At 51.8% G+C, this 19,670-nt stretch overlaps 1 protein-coding gene across 2 annotated transcripts in view; it reads right to left on the minus strand.

Moving 5' to 3' along the window:
• Positions 1-207: 207 nt before the first annotated feature.
• Positions 208-19,670, minus strand: part of LOC144505533 (T-cell leukemia homeobox protein 3-like) — a 194,437-nt gene continuing 174,974 nt past the window's right edge. For both annotated transcript variants that reach the window (XM_078231660.1, XM_078231659.1), the window contains one exon: positions 208-418. In XM_078231660.1, the coding sequence (XP_078087786.1) occupies positions 208-418 (211 nt within the window). The remainder of the gene's footprint in view (positions 419-19,670) is intronic.

The following is a 19,670-nucleotide window of genomic DNA, read 5'->3' on the forward strand; positions in this document are numbered from 1 at the left end:
GTAAATGTTTCTCGGGGATGCTTTGTCGCTTATATCAACCCCCCACCCCGGCTTCAAACACAGTTCAGTTATGAGTCTGTCCCCACCTTGGTGAGATTCTCTGACCCATTTTTCACCAGAATTCAACTTGTAAAGGGTTGGGGAAAAATAAAACACAAATAAATATCCTGGAAAGTCCATCTCGGATTGTGTTCACCCCTTTAAGACTCACACTAAGGAGGTGACGACTGGGATTTTGCCATTATCTTCGGCCCAGGGCTGCAGGTTCTGCAATGCGTACAAAGACGAGTTATGCAGGCACAGAGGGTCAGGCTGGATGGAATCGTTGAGTGATTTCTGAAAGGCATCATGTTGCAGTTGTAACATCAGTCTGTTGGCCTGCTGTCTCTCGGCCTCTCTCTCTTCCGCTGTCTGTCGCCTGGGTGGATAAACACATAACAACCCCATTAAAATCAGAGGCCAATTCTTCACACCTAATCAAAAGGACCCCCAGTGATTCTTGATCACCATGTTAGACTATCTGCTTCACCTTCCATCACTGTTAGTGATGGACTCAGATTCAGGATTCGGGCGAGGGGGCGGGCGAGGGGGCGGGCGAGGGGGCACGCAAGGGCGTGAGCAGGCGGGCGAGGGTGTGAGGGAGTGGGCAAGGGGGCAATGGGTCGGGCGAGGGGGCGAGAGGTCAGACGAGGGAAGACAGGCGAGGGGGCGAGCGAGGGGGCAAGGGTGAGGTGGCGAGGGATGGAGGCGAGGGAGGGGGGCGAGGGAGGGGGTGAGGGACGGGGCGAGGGAGGGGGCGAGGGAGGGGGCGAGGGATGGGGCGAGGGATGGGGCGAGGGATGGGGCGAGGGTAGGGGAGGGGGTGAGGGAGGGGGCGAGGGAGGGGGCGAGCGAGGGGGCGAGCGAGGGGGTGAGCGAGGGGGCGAGCAAGGGGGCGAACGAGGGGGCAACTGAGGGGGCGAGCGAAGGGGCGAGGGGCGGGCGACGGGGCGAGGGGAGGGCGACGGGGCGAGGGGGCGGGCGAGGGGGTGGGTGAGGGGGTGGGCGAGGGGGCGGGCGAGGGGGCGGGCGAGGGGGCGAGGGTGTGAGGGGGCAGCGAGAGGGGCCTGGGGTGAGGGGGTGGGTGAGGTGGCGAAGGGGTGGGCGCGGGGGCGAGCGAGGGAGCGGGCGACGGGGCGGGAGGGCGGGGTAGAGTGCGAGGGGGCGGGCGAGGGTGGAGGGGGCGGGCGAGGGTCGAGGGGGCGAGGGGGTGGGTGAGGGGGCGGGCTTGGGGGTGGGCGAGGCAGTGGGAGAGACGGCGGGCGAGGGGCGGGCGAGGGGGCAGGCGAGCGGGCGGGAGAGGGGGCGGGCGAGGGGGTGGACGAGGGGGCGGACGAGGGGGCGGGTGAGGGTCGAGGGGGCAGGAGATAGGGCGAGAGGGTGGGTGAGGCGACGGGCGAGTGGGCGGGTGAGGTGGCGGGCGAGGGTGCGAAGGGGCGGGCGAGGGGACGAGGGGGCAGGCATGGGGGCGAGGGGGTGGGCGAAGGGGCGAGGGGGCGGGCGAGGGGGCGGACGAAGAGCTGAGGGTTGGACGAGGGGGCGAGGGAGCGGGCGTGGGGGTGGGCGAGGGTGCGAAGTGGGGCCGCGGCGGCGGGCGAGGGGGTGGGGGGCGAGTGGCGGGTCGACGTGGCGGGTGAGGGGGCAGGCGAGGGGGCGGGTGAGGGGTCAGGCGAGTGGTCGGGCGAGGAGGCGGGCGAGGGGGCGAGTGGGTGGCGAGGGGGTGAGGGCATGGGCGGGGCAGCAAGGGGGTGGGCAAGGGGGCAGACGAGGGGGCGGGCGTGGGGGTGAGGGGGTGGGTGAGGCGGCGAGGGGCGGGCGAGGGGGCGAGGGGATGGGCGAGGGGGCGGGCAAGGGGGCAGGCGAGGGGTGGGCGAGTGGGCGGGCGAGGGGTCGAGGGGACGGGCGAGGCGGCGGGCGAGGCGGCGGGCGAGGCGGCGGGCGAGGGGGCAGGGGGGGGCAAGGAAGCAGACGAGCAGGCGAGGGGGTGGGCTAGTGAGGGGGCGAAGCGGCAGTCGAGGGGGCAGGCGAAGGGTTGAGGGGGTGGGCACGGGGGCATGGGGACGTGTCAGGGGGTGGGCGAGGGGGCGAGGGGGCGGGCGAGGAGTCGCGGGGCGGTCGCGGGGGCAGACGAGGGGGCGGACGAGGGGGCGGACGAGGGGTCGAGGGGGTGAAGTGGGGCTGCGGGGGCAGGCGGGGTGGCAAGGGGGTGGACGAGGGGGCGGACGAGGGGCTGAGAGTGGGACGAAGGGTCGAGGGGGCGAGGTAGTGGGCGTGGGGGTGGGCGAGGGGGCGAAGTGGGGCCGCGAGGGCGGACGGGGGGACGAGGCGGCGGGCGAGGGGGCGGGGGTGAGGGGCGGGTCGAGGGGGTGGGGCGAGGGGGTGAGGGGGTGGGCAAGGGGGCGGGCGAGCGGGCGAGTAGGTGGGCGAGGTGGGGTGAGGGGGGCGAGGGGGTGGGCGAGGCGGCAAGGGGGCGGGCGAGGTGGCGGTCGAGGGGGCGGGCGTGGGTGCGGGCGGGCAGGCGAGGGGGCAAGGGGATGGGCGAGGCGGTGGGCGAGTGGGCGGGCGATGCGACGGGCAAGGCGGCGGTCGAGGGGGCGAGTGAGGGCGCGGGCGACGGGGTGGGAGGGCGGGTGAGGGGGCGGTCGGTGGGGAGAATGAGGGGAAGGGCGAGGGGCGAGGGGTCGGATGAGGTGGCGGGGGTCAAGGGGGCGGGCGAGTGGGTGGGCGAGGTGGCGGGCGGGGGAGCAAGGGGGTGGGGGAGGGGGCCGAAGAGGGGGCGGGGAGCGGGCGTGGGGGCAACGGGGCGGGCGAGGGGGGGCGAGGGGGCGGGTGAGTGAGGGGGCGAAGGGACAGGCAAGCAGGCAGGCGAAGGGGTGAGGGGGCAGGCGAAGGGGCGGGTGCGGGGGTGTGGGGGCGTGTCAGCGGGTGGGCGAGGGGGCAGATGAGGGGGCAGACGAGGGGCCGAGAGTCGGGTGAGGGGGTGTGGGGGCGAGTGGGTGGGCGAGGAGGTGAGGGGGGGGGCGGGGGGCGAGGGGGCGGGTGAGGGGACGAGGGGCGCATGAGGGGGCAAGGGCGCAGGCGAGGGGCGGGCGAGGGGGCGAGCGAGCGAGCAAGGGGGCGGGGGCGAGGGGGCGGGCAAGGGGGCGGGTGAGCGGGCGGGAGAGGGGGCGGGCGAGGGGGTGCGGGGGCAGGCGAGGGTGCGCTGGGTGGGCGAGGCGTCACAGGGTCGCGAGGGGGCGGGCGAGGGGCGGGTGAGGGGGCGGGCGAGCGGTGGGCGTGGGGGCGGGCGTGGGGGCGAGGGTGTGAGGGGGCGGGCGAGGTGGCGAGGGGGCGGGCGAGGGGACGGGCGAGGGGGTAAGGGGGCTGGGTGGCGAGCGAGGGGGCGACGGGCAAGGGGGCAGGCAAGAGGGCGTGCGAGGGCGTGCAGGGGCGGGTGTGGGCACGGGCGGGGGCTGCGGGGCGGGCGAGGGGGCACATGGTGGGAGAGGGGGCGGGCGAGGGGGCGAGAGGGCGGGCGAGGGGGTAAGGGATGGGTGAGAGGGTGGGCGAGGGGGTAAGTGGCGGGTGAGGGGGCAGGAGACGGGGTGAGTGGGCACGTAGGGGGGGTGAGGGGGTGGGCGAGGGGGCGGGCGAGGGGGCAGGCGAGAGGGTGAGGGATCGGGCGAGGGGGTGAGGGAGGGTGAGGGGCGTGCGAGGGGGGGTGAGGGCGGGCGAGGGTGTGAGGGGTGGGCAAGCAAGGGGGCGAAGGGGCAGGCGAGGGTGCAGGCGAAGGACCGAGGGGGCAGGTGAAGGGGTGAGGGGGCAGGTGAAGGGGTGAGGGGGCAGGTGAAGGGGCGAGGGGGCAGGTGAAGGGGTGAGGGGGCGGGCGAGGGGACGAGGGGGCATGTCAGCGGCCGGGCGAGGGGGCAGGTGAGGGGGCGAGGGGTCGGGCGAGGATTTGAGGGGTCGGGCAAGGGGGTGAGGGGTCGGGCGAGGTTGCGGACAAGTGGGCGAGGGGGCGGGGGGGCGGGCGAGGAGGCGAGTGGGTGGGCAAGGGGGTGGGCGAGGGAGCAGGGGGGGCGGGCGAGCGTGCGAGGGCGTGGGCCAGGGGGCAGGCGAAGGTGCGGGTGAGGGGGCGAGCTAGGGGGCAAGGGTGTGAGCAAGTGAGGGGGTGAAGGGGCAGGCGAGGGGGCAGGCGAAGGGGCGAAGGGGCGGGCGAGGTGGTGAGGGGGCGAGGGGTGAGGGGGCGAGGGGGTGGGCGAGGGGGTGGGCGAGGGGCGAGGTTCATCGAGGGGTCGAGGGGGTGGGCGAGGGGCGAGGTTCATCGAGGGGTCGAGGGGGTGGGCAAGCGGCGAGGTTCATCGAGGGGTCGAGGGGGTGGGCGAGGGGCGAGGTTCATCGAGGGGTCGAGGGGGTGGGCGAGAGGCGAGGTTCATCGAGGGGGCCAGGGGGCGGGCAAGGGGGGGTGAGGGGGTGGGGGAGTGAGATGGTGCAGGGGGGTGAGAGGGGGCGAGGGGATGGGCGAGGGGGCGGGCGAGGGGGCGGGAGAGGGGGCGGGAGAGGGGGCGGGAGAGGGGGCGGGAGAGGGGGCGGGAGAGGGGGCGGGCGAGGCGCCGCAGGGGCGGGCGAGAGGGCGCGGTAGCGGGTGAGGGGGTGGGTGAGTGGTAGCGGTGGCGCGGGGGGGCGAGGGGGCAGGTGAGGGGGCGGGCGAGGGGGTGGGCGAGGGGGCAGGTGAGGGGGCGGGCGAGGGGGCGGGCGAGGGCGCATGCGAGGGGGTGAGGCGGCGTGCGAGGGGGCGTGGCGGCGGGCGACGGGGTGGGCGAGGGTGCGGGGAGGGGGTGACTGAGGGGGTGGGCAAGGCAGCGACGGGGCGGGCGAGGGGATGAGGGGGCAGGCAAGGGGGTGAGGGGGCAGGCAAGCAGGCATGCGAGGGGCGGGCGAGCGGGCAGGCGAGGGGGCAGGTGAGGGGGCAAGGGGTCGGGCGAGGGGGCAAGGGGTTGAGGGGTCGGGCGAGGGGGCTAGGGGCCGGGCGAGGGAGAACGAGGCGTGCGAGGGGGCGAGCGAGGGGGCAAGGGAGGGGGCGAGGGAGGGGGCAAGGGAGGGGGCAAGGGAGGGGGCAAGGGAGGGGGCGAGAGAGGGGGCGAGGGAGGGGGCAAGGAAGGGGGTGAGGAAGGGGGCAAGGGAGGGGGCGAGGGGGCAAGGGGGCAAGGGACGGGGCGAGGGGGGTGAGCAAAGGGGCAAGGGGGTGGGCGACGGGGCGAGGGGTGAGCGACGGGGTGAGGGGGCGGGTGAGGGGGCAGGCGAGGGTGCAAGGGGGCGGGCGAGGGGGCGAGCGTGGGGGCGGGCAATGCGGCAAAGGGACGAGGGGCTGGGCGAGGGTGGGGGCAAGGGGGCGAGTGAGGGGGCGAGCGAAGGGGCGAGGGGCGGGCGACGGGGCGAGGGGGGACGGGGCGTGTGAGGGGGCGGGCAAGGGGGCGAGGGGGCGAGGGAGGGGGTGAGCGAGGGGGCGAGTGAGGGGGCGAGCGAGGGGGCGATCGATGGGGCAGGCGAGGGGGCAGATGAGGGTGCGAGGGGGCGAGCGAGGGGGCGGGCGAGGGGGCAGGCGAGGGGGCAGGCGAGGGTGCGAGGGGGCGGGCAAGGGGGCGAGAGGGCGGGTAAGGGGGCGAACGAGGGGGCGGGCAATGCGGCGAGGGGGCGAGGGGCTGGGCGAGGGAGGGGGCGAGGGGGCAAGTGAAGGGGCGAGCGAAGGGGCGAGGGGCGGGCGACGGGGTGAGGGGGCGGGCGACGGTGTGAGGGGGTGGGCGACGGGGTGAGGGGGCGGGTGACGGGGTGAGGGGGCGGGCGACGGGGCAGGCGAGGAGGTGGGCGACGGGGCGGACGAGGGTGCGAGGGGGCGGGCAAGGAGGCGAGGGGGCGGGTAAGGGCGTGAGCGAGGGGGGGGGTGATGCGACGAGGGGGCGAGGGGCTAGGCGAGGGAGGGGGCGAGTGGGTGAGCGACAGGGCGAGGGGGCGAGCGAGGGAGAGAGCGAGGGGGCGAGGGGGCGAGCGAGGGGGCGAGCGACAGGGCGAGGGGGCGAGCGAGGGGGCGAGCGACAGGGCGAGGGGGCGAGCGGGGGGGCGAGCGGGGGGGCGAGCGACATGGCGAGGGGGCGAGGGGGTGAGCGGGGGGGCGAGCGACAGGGCGAGGGGGCGAGCGAGGGGGCGAGCGAGGGGGCGAGCGAGGGGGCGAGCGACAGGGCGAGGGGGTGAGCGGGGGGGGGGGCGAGCGGGGGGGCGAGCGACATGGCGAGGGGGCGAGCGGGGGGGCGAGCGGGGGGGCGAGGGGGTGAGCGGGGGGGCGAGCGGGGGGGCGAGCGACAGGGCGAGGGGGCGAGCGGGGGGGCGAGCGACATGGCGAGGGGGTGAGCGGGGGGGCGAACGGGGGGGCGAGCGACAGGGCGAGGGGGCGAGCGGGGGGGCGAGCGACATGGCGAGGGGGTGAGCGGGGGGGCGAGCGGGGGGGCGAGCGACATGGCGAGGGGGCGAGCGGGGGGGCGAGCGACAGGGCGAGGGGGCGAGCGGGGGGGCGAGCGACATGGCGAGGGGGCGAGCGAGGGAGCGAGCACCCCCTCCCTCGCCTCCTTGGTAGCAAATAAATCTGTTGGACTTTAACCTGGTGTTGTTAGACTTCCTACTGTACAGAATCGGCCATCTTTATCAGAAAAGGGATGGGGATGGAGGTTGACGCTTGATGTGAAGGGGTCTATTCAGAACTTTCATCTGCTAATAACCAACACTCTGAATATTTGTTGTTGAACATGATGTTTTTCTTAAGTGAGAAATTGTTGTATTTGAGAATTATGTTTGTGAGATTTAACATGTGTGTTAGAAATGTTTGTGTTAAATACAGAGATCCATATCAATGTCCGTGATAAATACATATGTTGGAAGTGTGTAAATGTATGAAGTTGAATATTTAACGCATCATATATTTGAGAGAGCTTTTACACATTTATGAGAGAGACAGAAATACATCCAGAGAGAATATTCATGTGTGTGATCTAGAATGGGCTGACAGTGTAAAGGGGTTTTGATGCTGTACTGCGTGAATATGGTACGATTGTTCATATTGGTAACAGCTTATTTATTTAACATTGAAATAGAACAGGGAAAGTAATGATTATTTGCAGTCTATTGAAACAGGCGCACACACCTCACAAACAAGCATGCTCACACACAAGGAGGCAAACTAATCCTTTCAACCACACCCCCACCCAAACCCCCATGACCCCCATGCACCCCCAGCGTGTTATCATTGGTTACATTATAACATCTCACACCCACTCTAATGTACCCACTCAAACCCTCATCCACTCTCCCACACATTTTAATATACTCAGTCACACCCACCCACACACTCACACCCACTCTCAAACACACCCACCATACACTAACTGCAACACATTCCAGTTACACACCCACAACACATACTCTAACACACCCACTGTCACTCCCACTCATACACACACTCTCTCACACACACATGAACACACTCTCAAACGCACTCACACACACATTTACTGAAACCTCCATCCTTGTTCGTGGCTGGGATTCTCCGGTGCTGCTGCAGTGAATGGAGTTTTGGCTAGAATGTCAAATTCTCTGTTCTCACTGAATATCAACACGCCAAGTGCAGTGGGGTAGACACAGACGAGATTGGTCGTCTTCTTAAAGCAGGTAGGGACCTCAGATTGGTGTAAAGCGATATTTGCCACACAAATATCAAAAATGCTTACCGCTCTATCGCCCACCCACACTTTGGTAAATCAGACCACAAGGCTGTGCTCCTGCTCCCGGCTTACAAGCAAAAACTGAAACGGGAGAATCTGTCAAAGAAAGTCGTGCAATGTTGGTCTGAGGAATTGGATGATCTCCTATGGGGCTGCTTGGAGTAAGTGGACTGGTCAGTATTTAAAAACTCTGCGACCAGCCTGAACGAGTATGCCACTACAGTAACTGACTTCATCAGTAAGTGTGTGCCAAAGAAGCAAATCCGTGTGTTCCCCAACTGGAAACCATGAATGAACAGGAATATCCACTGCTTGCTGAAGTCCAGGTCTGAGGCGTTCAGGTCAGGTGACCCTGACCTGCACTTGAAACACAGTAAGAAGTCTCACAACACCAGGTTAAAGTCCAACAGGTATATTTGGTAGCAAAAACCAGTAGCTTTCGGAGCGCTGCTCCTTCATCAGGGGAGTGGGAGTTCTGTTCACAAACAGGGCATATAAAGACACAAACTCAATTTACAAAATAATGTTTGGAATGCGATTCTTTACAGGAAATCAAGTCTTAAAGCCTCTGATCTTCGGGTAAGCATTCTCCAAGGCGGCCTACATGACCACACGTTAACGCAGAGTCGCTGAGCAGAGACTGATAGCCAAGTTCCGCACACACGAGGATGGCCTCAACCGGGGTCTTGGGTTCATGTCACACTATCTTAAAGCCTCTGATCTTCGGGTGGGACAGTAGCACAGTGGTTAGCACTGTTGCTTCACAGCTCCAGGGACCTGGGTTCGAATCCCGGCTCGGGTCGCTGTCTGTGTGGAGTTTGCACATTCTCCCTGTGTCTGCGTGGGTTTCCTCCGGGTGCTCCGGTTTCCTCCCACAGTCCAAAGATGTGCGGGCTAGGTTGATTGGCCATTCTAAATTGCCCCTTAGTGTCCCGGGATGCATAGGTTAATGGGTAAATATGTAGGGATATGTGGATAGGGCCTGGGTGGGATTGTGGTTGGTGCAGACCCGATGGGCCGAATGGCCTCTTTCTGCACTGTAGGATTCTATGATTCTATCTGTAACCCCCACGACTTGCCTGGGCTTGCAAAATCTCACTAACTGTCCTGTCTGGAGACAATACACATCTCTTTAACCTGTGCTTAACCCTCTCTCCACTCACATTGTCTGTACCTTTGAGACTTGATTACCTGTAAAGACTCGCATTCCAACCATTATTTTGTAAATTGAGTTTGTGTCTTTATATGCCCTGTTTGTGAACTGAAATCCCACTCACCTGATGAAGGAGCAGCGCTTCGAAAGCTAATGGCTTTTGCTACCAAGTAAACATGTTGGATTTTAACCTGGTGTTGTGAGACTTCTTACTGTGTTTACCCCAGTCCAACGCTGGCATCTCCACATCATGGCTACACTTGAAAGCCAGATATGATCTACAGAGGTCCATCAAAGATGCCAAAAGACAATACCAGACCAAGCTAGGATCCCAGGCTAGCCACACGGACACCCGCCGACTATGGCAAGGTCTGCAAGACATAACGGGCTACAAGGTGAAGGCAGGTAAAATGACCGGCTCCAATGCACCCCTCCCCAATGAGCTCAATGCATTCTATGCCCATTTTGAGCAAGAGATGAGCGAGAGCACGCCCACCATCCCGGAAGCCTCAGATGAACCTGTATCTGAGGTCACCATTGCCGATGTCAGAGCACCCTTCTCAAAAGTCGACCCAAGGAAAGCAACTATCCCAGATGGGGTACCCAGATGAGCACTCGGGTCCTGCGTGGACCAGCTAGCAGGGTTAGTCACAGACATCTTCAACCTCCCTTTACACCAATCTGAAGTCCCTATCTGCTTCAAGAAGGCAGCCATCATCCCGGTACCAAAGAAAAGCCAGGCAATGTGCCGATCATCCAGTAGCTCTAACATCCATCATTATAAATTGCTTCAAAAGGTTAGTCATGGCCGAATCAATTCCTGCCTGCCAGACTGCCCGAATCCACTATAGTTCGCCTATCGCCGCAACAGCAGACACCATTTCCCTAGCCCTACACTCAACCCAGGAACACCTAGATAACAAAGACACCTGTGACAGGCTCCTGTTCATCGACTTTAGTTCAGCCTTTAATACCATCATTCCTATGAGTTTCATCTCCAAACTTCGTGGCCTGGGGCTCAGCAACTTCTTCTGCAACTGGATCCTAGACTTTCTAACCCACAGACCACAGTCAGCAAGGATAGGCAAAAACACTTCCTCCATGATCACCCTCAACATCGGTGTCCTCAGCCCCGTACTATACTCCTTATACACCTATGACTGTGTGGTTAAATTCCCATCCAACTCGATTTTCAAGTTGCTGATGACACCACCATAGTGGGTCAGATCTCAAACAATGACAAGACAGAGTACAGGAAAGAGATAGAAAATCTGGTGAGCTGGTGTGACGACAATAATCTCTCCCTCAATGTCAACAAAATGAAAGAGATAGTAATTGACTTCAGGAAGCGTAGTGGAGGGCATGCCCCTGTCTACATCAATGGGGCAAAGTAGAAATGGTCGAGAGCTTCATGTTTTTAGGTGTCCAGATCACCAACAATCTGTCCTGGTCCCTCTATGCGGAGACTATAGTTAAGAAAGCCCACCAAATCCTCTACTTTCTCAGGAGACTAAGGAAATTTGGCATGCCTGCTACAGATGCACCATAGAAAGCATTCTTTCTGGTTGTAACACAGTTTGGTATGGGTTCTGCTCTGTCCAAGACTGCAAGAAACTACAAAGGGTCGTGGATGAAACCAGCCTCCCATCCATTAACACTGTCTACACTTTCTGCTGCCTCAGGAGAAACAGCTAGCATAATCAAGCACCCCAAACATTCTCTCTTCCACCTTCTTCCATGGGGAAAAAGATATGTGTCTGAGGACGTGTTCCAACTGACTCAAGAACAGCTTCCTCCCTTCTGCCATCAGTCTTTTGAATGGACCTTCCTCGCATTAAGTTGATCTTTCTCTACCCCCAGCTATGACTGTAACACTACATTTTGCACTCTCTCCTGTCCTTCTCTATGTATGGTATGCTTTGTCTGCATAGTGCACAAGAAACAATACTGTATACTAATACATGTGACAATAATAAATCAAATCAAATCGGAGAATCCTGCCCACTCTAACATACAGTCTAACACACACAAACATTTCTTCTCACACACATTCTAAATGCATAACAAAAGCAAAATACTGCGGATGCTGGAAATCTGAAATAAAAACAGCAGATTTTCAGCTTCACAGAAATCGAATCGTATTTCACTCAAAACATTCACCTCCTGCTGGAGCTGCTGAGTATTTCCAGCATTTTCTGTTTATGTTTTACAGGCTCGTTCTGTTCAGTTTTTAATAATGTCACAATCTAACGCAGATGGTCTGCAGTATTTTTACAACAAAATACATTCAAATAGTTAGCTCTGATTTAAGATGATGCACTCACACCTCCATCATCTCATTCACCAAGGGAGACTTCCCCATTTCAGAGAGAAAGAGAAATCTGAATGTGCATTGCTGCCATCATTCATCCTTGAAATCTCCCCTGGCCTTTAGATTTATAACAATGGGAGAGATGGCGGAATAAACACCTTCCCTTTATTCACAGCTCCCTCTTTGGCGGCAGGAACTGCAGTCAGTTCTGATAACAGATTGCCCAATATAACCCTGTTGCTGCTGTTTATTGGTGTTATTACAAATGCTATCATCTTGTCCAGAATCTATTATATTTGACAGAGAGCTGTAAATGGGTCAATCCCCACTAATGAGCCATCAGTGTCAATCTCCGTATGTACAAGTGCTTTCTATATGTCCAAGCATATTCCGAATCCTCAAGAAACAAATTCCTGCAACAAAAACATACACCAGCTGGCAAGTCTCCATTATCATTTGCCTTTAAACATTTCTAATTACACTTCTCAGGACTTGGTGTGTTGATTTTTCAGGCCCTTTCTAATAGACAAATAAATTGTAGTGCTTATTAATCAACAGCATGTCCACAGTCTGAAACCTTTATTCACACTCACTGGATACAGAACTGTTTTGAAGGATTCTAAAGATAACATTGAACAAGGGCCGAGGGCGCTGTTGTTATTTAAAATAATGGAAGTTTCTTTAATTGGTTTGATTTATTGCTTATAATTGCATTGCAGGATCTTCTTCCTGCTCCCCATTTCTCAGGGCTGAACACTCCCAGTTACACAGCCCAGGTTTTCACATTCCCATTCCAGCTCCTGCAAAGTAATAGTTCCCCATCAAAGAGGGGTTATTACTGGTGAGAAAGTTAATTAAAATAGCCCTACGGTGCAAAGCCTGATTTTACAGACAACCGAGTCTTACTTAATTATTAAAGAAAATGAAAATTACATACATCAAAAAAAAACCTTCTGCAAAATAATCCAACTGCAATTTCATCCGGCATCAACCTATCCCAGAAAGATGGTCAAATGGGGGGTTTTATGGAACAGTTCAGAAGTGCAGAATCCCCTTTTCCACGACTCTGTGTCTCTCTCTTTCTTTCCCACACAGACGAATATAAAATCCTCTTTTCCACATCTCTCTCCCTCTCACACAGACACAAATACAAAATCCTTTTCCGCATCTCTCTATTTCTCTCTCACACACAGGAAATTGGGACTAAGTGCCCACGCCAGGTTGGCAGCATCTTTCGGGTGGTATTCACCCACCTGAAAGATGCTAATGAGCTCATTGCGAGCAACCCACTGGCCAGCCCCTGTTTCCAAACCGGGATGCCGTTTTTAAAGAATGGCCCGGTCTCCGCACTCGGTGACAGCCTCTCCTTCCCTGAAAAATGAAATGGTGGCCCCATAACTACGCCAGAACCAACACTGCCATTCTTGGTAAGATTTCGCCCTCTATTTCTCTCTCTCTCTCACTCACACACACACACACACACACATATATATATACAAAAAATCCCTTTCCACACCTCCCTATTTCTCTCTCTCGCACAGACACAGAGCATCCTCTTTTCCATATCTCCCTATCTATCTCTCTCATACAGACACAGATAGAAAATCCCCTTCCCCACACACACAGATAGAAAATCCCCTTCCCCACACACACAGATAGAAAATCCTCTGTTTCGCTTCTCTATTTCTCTCTCTCACACACTGGGAGAAGGTGCTCCCCGGCTTCGCACCCTTCACAGTCTCGATTAAGAGATTCACTAGTTAACAAACGGTTATCACACTCTAAAACAGAACTGTTCTTTCGGTCAAACTACAAAGCTGGAAACAGAGTGAATGAACTTCCTGAAACAAGGCTTGCTTATTGCCCGGTTGAACAAAGTCTTTTAATTGGATTCCGCGAACTCCAATGCCTTAAATGCGGCTGGAAGCTCGCAGGAAACGGCAGCCCCGGACTGAGAGAAAGCCGGTGAGCTGGACGGGGAGAGAAGTATTTTGAACACTGTTCGGCGAAAACGAGAACGCATTTCTTGTCCTATTTCAATTCTTGGGGATGTGATTCTAAAATCAAGGATGTTATCGATCTCTTTGTCACTCGCAGCATGATTAAATCTGTTCCTGTTACTCTCCCCCTTTACGTTTTAAATTCCATTTTACTATTTCTGTCACTCTGTATATTGAAACGCATCAACGTTACTCACTGTCACTTCCCTGTACTTTTAAATGTACTCATATTACCTTTCTCTGCGCATCACTCCTTTATACCTTAACTCTATTAATGTTCTCTCTCCCCCCATCACTCAGTATTAAAACAATATTATCTTCATTGGCTCTGAAGCACTCCACTGTATTTCAAATGTTATTAGTTTAATCTCACACTCGATGTTAAGCATGTTAATTTAATGTTACACTCTGTCGATCATTTGTCTGAAAATTAAATGTATTATTTGCACTCTCAATTCCTGTATCACAAATGTAGTAATTTAAAGCTCTAATCCAGTATAGTAAATGTTTTAATTTTGCTCCCTATTCCTGAACAATAAATGTTTAATTTTAATCTCTATGCCTGGTGAGTAAATGTATTAATTTCACTCTCTGATATTGGTGAGTAAATGTATTAATTTCACTCGAATCCTGGTGAGTAAATGTATTAATTTCACTCTCTGATCCTGGTGAGTAAATGTATTAATTTCACTCTAATCCTGGTGAGTAAATGTATTAATTTCGCTCTCTGATCCTGGTGAGTAAATGTATTAATTTCACTCTCTGATCCTGGTGAGTAAATGTATTAATTTCACTCTCTGATCCTGGTGAGTAAATGTATTAATTTCACTCTCTGATCCTGGTGAGTAAATGTATTAATTTCACTCTCTGATCCTGGTGAGCAAATGTATTAATTTCACTCTGATCCTGGTGAGTAAATGTATTAATTTCACTCTAATCCTGGTGAGTAAATGTATTAATTTCGCTCTCTGATCCTGGTGAGTAAATGTATTAATTTCACTCTCTGATCCTGGTGAGCAAATGTATTAATTTCACTCTGATCCTGGTGAGTAAATGTATTAATTTCACTCTCTGATCCTGGTGAGTAAATGTATTAATGTCACTCTCTGATCCTGGGGATTAAATGTGCTAATTTCATTCTAGTCCTGGTGAGTAAGTGTATTAATTTCACTCTAATCCTGGTGAGTAAAAGTATTAAATTCACTCTCTGATCCTGGTGAGTAAAGGTCTTAATTTCAGCTATTCCTGGTGAGTAAATGTATTAATTTCACTCTCTGATCCTGGTGAGTAAATGTATTAATTTCACTCTCTGATCCTGGTGAGTAAAAGTATTAATTTCACTCTCTTTTCCTGGTGAGTAAATGTATTAATTTCACTCTCTGATCCTGGTGAGTAAATGTATTAATTTCACTCTCTATTCCTGGTGAGTAAATGTGTTAATTTCACTCTCTATTCCTGGTGAGTAAATGTATTAATTTCACTCTCTGATCCTGGTGAGTAAATGTATTAATTTCACTCTCTGATCCTGGTGAGTAAATGATTTAATTTCACTCTAATCCTGGTGAGTAAATGTATTAATTTCACTCTCTGACCCAGGTGAGTAAATGTATTAATTTCACTCTAATCCTGGTGAGTAAATGTATTAATTTCACTCTCTGTTCCTGGTGAGTAAATGTATTAATTTCACTCTCTGATCCTGGTGAGTAAATGTATTAATTTCACTCTGATCCTGGTGAGTAAATGCATTAATTTCACTCTTTGATCCTGGTGAGTAAATGTATTAATTTCACTCTAATCCAGGTGAGTAAATGTATGAATTTCACTCTCTATTAATCGTCAGTAAATGTATTAATTTCACTTTGATCCTGGTGAGTAAATGTATTAATTTCACTCTCTGATCCTGGGGGGTAAATGTATTAATTTCACTCTCTGATCCTGGTGAGTAAATGTATTAATTTCATTCTAGTCCTGGTGAGTAAGTGTATTAATTTAACTCTAATCCTGGTGAGTAAAAGTATTAATTTCAGTCTCTGATCCTGGTGAGTAAATGTATTAATTTCACTCTAATCCTGGTAAGTAAATGTATTAATTTCACTCTCTGATCATCGTGAGTAAATGTGTTAATTTCACTCTCTGATCCTGGGGAGTAAATGTATTAATTTCACTCTCTTTTCCTGGTGAGTAAATGTATTAATTTCACTTTAATCCTGGTGAGTAAATGTATTAATTTCACTCTCTGATCCTGGTGAGTAAATGTATTAATTTCACTCTCTGAACCTGGTGAGTAAATGTATTAATTTCATTCTAATCCTGGTGAGTAAGTGTATTAATTTCACGCTAATCCGGGTGAGTAAAAGTATTAATTTCACTATCTGATCCTGGTGAGTAAATGTATTAATTTCACTCTCTATTCCTGGTGAGTAAATGTATTTATTTCACTCTCTGATCCTGGTGAGTAAATGTATTAATTTCACTCTCTGATCCTGGTGAGTAAATGTATTAATTTCACTCTCTTTTCCTGGTGAGTAAATGTATTAATTTCACTCTCTGATCCTGGTGAGTAAATGTATTAATTATACTCTCTGATCTTCGTGAGTAAATGTTTTAATTTCACTCTCTGATCCTGGTGAGGAAATGTATTAATTTCAGTCTCTGATCCTGGGGGGTAAATGTATTAATTTCACTCTAATCCTGGGGAGTAAATGTATTAATTTCACTCTCTGATCCTGGTGAGAAAATGTATTAATTTCACTCTCTGATCCTGGTGAGTAAATGTATTAATTTCACTCTCTGATCCTGGTGAGTAAATGTTTTAATTTCATTCTAGTCCTGGTGAGTAAGTGTATTAATTTCACTCTAATCCTGGTGAGTAAAAGTATTAATTTCAGTCTCTGATCCTGGTGAGTAAATGTATTAATTTCACTCTAATCCTGGTGAGAAAATGTATTAATTTCACTCTCCATTCCTGGTGAGTAAATGTATTAATTTCACTCTCTATTCCTGGTGAGTAAATGTATTAATTTCACACTCTATTCCTGGTGAGTAAATGTATTAATTTCACTCTCTATTCCTGGTGAGTAAATGTGTTCATTTCATTCTCAGATCCGGGTAAGTAAATGTATTAATTTCACTCTCTGATCCTGGTGAGTAAAGGCATTAATTTCACTCTCTGATCCTGGTGAGTAAATGTATTAATTTCACTCAATGATCCTGGTGAGTAAATGTATTAATTTCACTCTCTGATCCTGGTGAGTAAATGTATGAATTTCACAATCTGGTCCTGGTGAGTAAATGTGTTCATTTCATTCTCAGATCCTGGTGAGTAAATGCATTAATTTCACTCTCTGTTCCTGGTGAGCGAATGCATTAATTTCACTCTCTGTTCCTGGTGAGTAAATGTATAAATTTCACTCTCTGATCCTGGTGAGTAAATGTATTAATTTCACTCGCTGATCCTGGTGAGTAAATGTATTAATGTCACTCTAAACCTGCTGAGTAAACGTATTAATTTCACTCTCTATTCCTGGTGAGTAAGTGTATTTATTTCACTCTCTGATCCTGGTGAGGAAATTTATTAGTTTCAATCTCTGATCCTGGTGAGTAAATGTATTAGTTTCACTCTAATCCTGGTGAGTAAATGTATTAATTTCACTCTCTGATCCTGGTGAGTAAATCCATTAATTTCACTCTCTGATCCTGGTGAGAAATGTATTAATTTCACTCTCTGATCTTGGTGAGTAAATGTATTAATTTCACTCTAATCCTGGTGAGTAAATGTATTAATTTCACTCTCTGATCCTGGTGAGTTAATGTATTAATTTCACTCTCTTTTCCTGGTGAGTAAATGTATTAATTTCACTCTCTGATTCTGGTGAGCAAATGTATTAATTTCACTCTCTTTTCCTGGTGAGTCAATGTATTAATTTCACTCTAATCCTGGTGAGTAAATGTATTAATTTCACTCTAATCCTGGAGAGTAAATGTATTAATTTCACTCTCTGATCCACGCGAGTAAATGTATTAATTTCACTCTCTGATCCTGGTGAGTAAATGTATTAATTTCACTGTCGAATCCTGTAGAGTAAATGTATTAATTTCACTCCCTGATCCTGGTGAGTAAATGTATTAATTTCACTCTCTGATCCTGGTGAGTAAATGTCTTAATTTCCCTCTCTATTCCTGGTGAGCAAATGTATAAATTTCACTCTCTGATCCTGGTGAGTAAATATATTAATTTCACTCTCTGATCCTGGTGAGTAAATGTATTAATTTCACTCTCTGATCCTGGTGAGTAAATGTATTAATTTCACTCTAATCCTGCTGAGTAAATGTACTAATTTCACTCTCTTATCCTGGGGAGGAAATGTATTAATTTCACTCTCTGATCCTGGTGAGCAAATGTATTGATTTCACTCTGTGATCCTGGTGAGTAAATGTATAAATGTCACTCTCTGATCCTGGTGAGTAAATGTATTAATTTCACTCTCTTTTTTCTTGGTGAGTAAATGTATTAATTTCACTCTCTGATCCTCGTGAGTAAAAGTGTTAATTTCACTCTCTGATCCTGGGGAGTAAATGTATTAATTTCACTCTCAGATCCTGGTGAGTAAATGTATTAATTTCACTTTAATCCTGGTGAGTAAATGTATTAATTTCACTCTCTGATCCAGGTGAGTGAATGTGTTAATTTCACTCTCTGATCCTGGGGAGTAAATGTATTAATTTCACTCTCTGATCCAGGTGAGTAAATGTATTAATTTCACTCTCTTTTCCTGGTGAGTAAATGTATTAATTTCACTTTAATCCTGGTGAGTAAATGTATTAATTTCACTCTCTGATCTTGGTGAGTAAATGTATTAATTTCACTCTAATCCTGGTGAGTAAATGTATTAATTTCACTCTCTGATCCAGTTGAGTAAATGTATTAATTTCACTCTCTTTTCCTGGTGAGTAAATGTATTAATTTCACTCTAATCCTGGTGAGTAAATGTATTAATTTCACTCTCTGATCCAGATGAGTAAATGTATTAATTTCACTCTCTTTTCCTGGTGAGTAAATGTATTAATTTCACTCTATTCCTGATAAGCAAATGTATTAATTTCACTCTCTGATCCTGGTGAGTAAATGTATTAATTTCACTCTCTGATCCTTGGGAGTAAATGTATTAATTTCACTCTCTAATCCAGGTGAGTAAATGTAATAATTTCACTCTAATCCTGGTGAGTAAATGTATTCATTTCACTCTCTGATCCAGGTGAGTAAATGTATTAATTTTACTCTCTTTTCCTGGTGAGTAAATGTATTAATTTCACTCTCTGATCCTGGTGAGTAAATGTATTAATTTCACTCTCTGATCCTGGTGAGTAAATGTACTAATGTCACTCTCTGATCCTGGTGAGGAAATGTATTAATTTCACTCTCTGATCTTTTGGGAGTAAATGTATTAATCTCACTCTCTGATCCTGGTGAGTAAATGTATTAATTTCACTCGCTGATCCTGGTGAGTAAATGTATTAATGTCACTCTAAACCTGCTGAGTAAACATATTAATTTCACTCTCTATTCCTGGTGAGTAAGTGTATTTATTTCACTCTCTGATCCTGGTGAGTAAATGTATTAATTTCCCTCTCTATTCCTGGTGAGCAAATGTATAAATTTCACTCTCTGATCCTGGTGAGTAAATATATTAATTTCACTCTCTGATCCTGGTGAGTAAATGTATTAATTTCACTCTCTGATCCTGGTGAGTAAATGTATTAATTTCACTCTAATCCTGCTGAGTAAATGTACTAATTTCACACTCTGATCCTGGGGAGTAAATGTATTAATTTCACTCTCTGATCCTGGTGAGCAAATGTATTGATTTCACTCTGTGATCCTGGTGAGTAAATGTATAAATGTCACTCTTTGATCCTGGTGAGTAAATGTATTAATTTCACTCTCTTTTTTCTTGGTGAGGAAATGTATTAATTTCACTCTCTGATCCTCGTGAGTAAAAGTGTTAATTTCACTCTCTGATCCTGGGGAGTAAATGTATTAATTTCACTCTCAGATCCTGGTGAGTAAATGTATTAATTTCACTTTAATCCTGGTGAGTAAATGTATTAATTTCACTCTCTGATCCAGGTGAGTAAATGTGTTAATTTCACTCTCTGATCCTGGGGAGTAAATGTATTAATTTCACTCTCTGATCCAGGTGAGTAAATGTATTAATTTCACTCTCTTTTCCTGGTGAGTAAATGTATTAATTTCACTTTAATCCTGGTGAGTAAATGTATTAATTTCACTCTCTGATCTTGGTGAGTAAATGTATTAATTTCACTCTAATCCTGGTGAGTAAATGTATTAATTTCACTCTCTGATCCAGTTGAGTAAATGTATTAATTTCACTCTCTTTTCCTGGTGAGTAAATGTATTC

This window comes from Mustelus asterias, chromosome 16, assembly GCF_964213995.1.
Source record: "Mustelus asterias chromosome 16, sMusAst1.hap1.1, whole genome shotgun sequence".
NCBI lineage: Eukaryota > Metazoa > Chordata > Chondrichthyes > Carcharhiniformes > Triakidae > Mustelus > Mustelus asterias.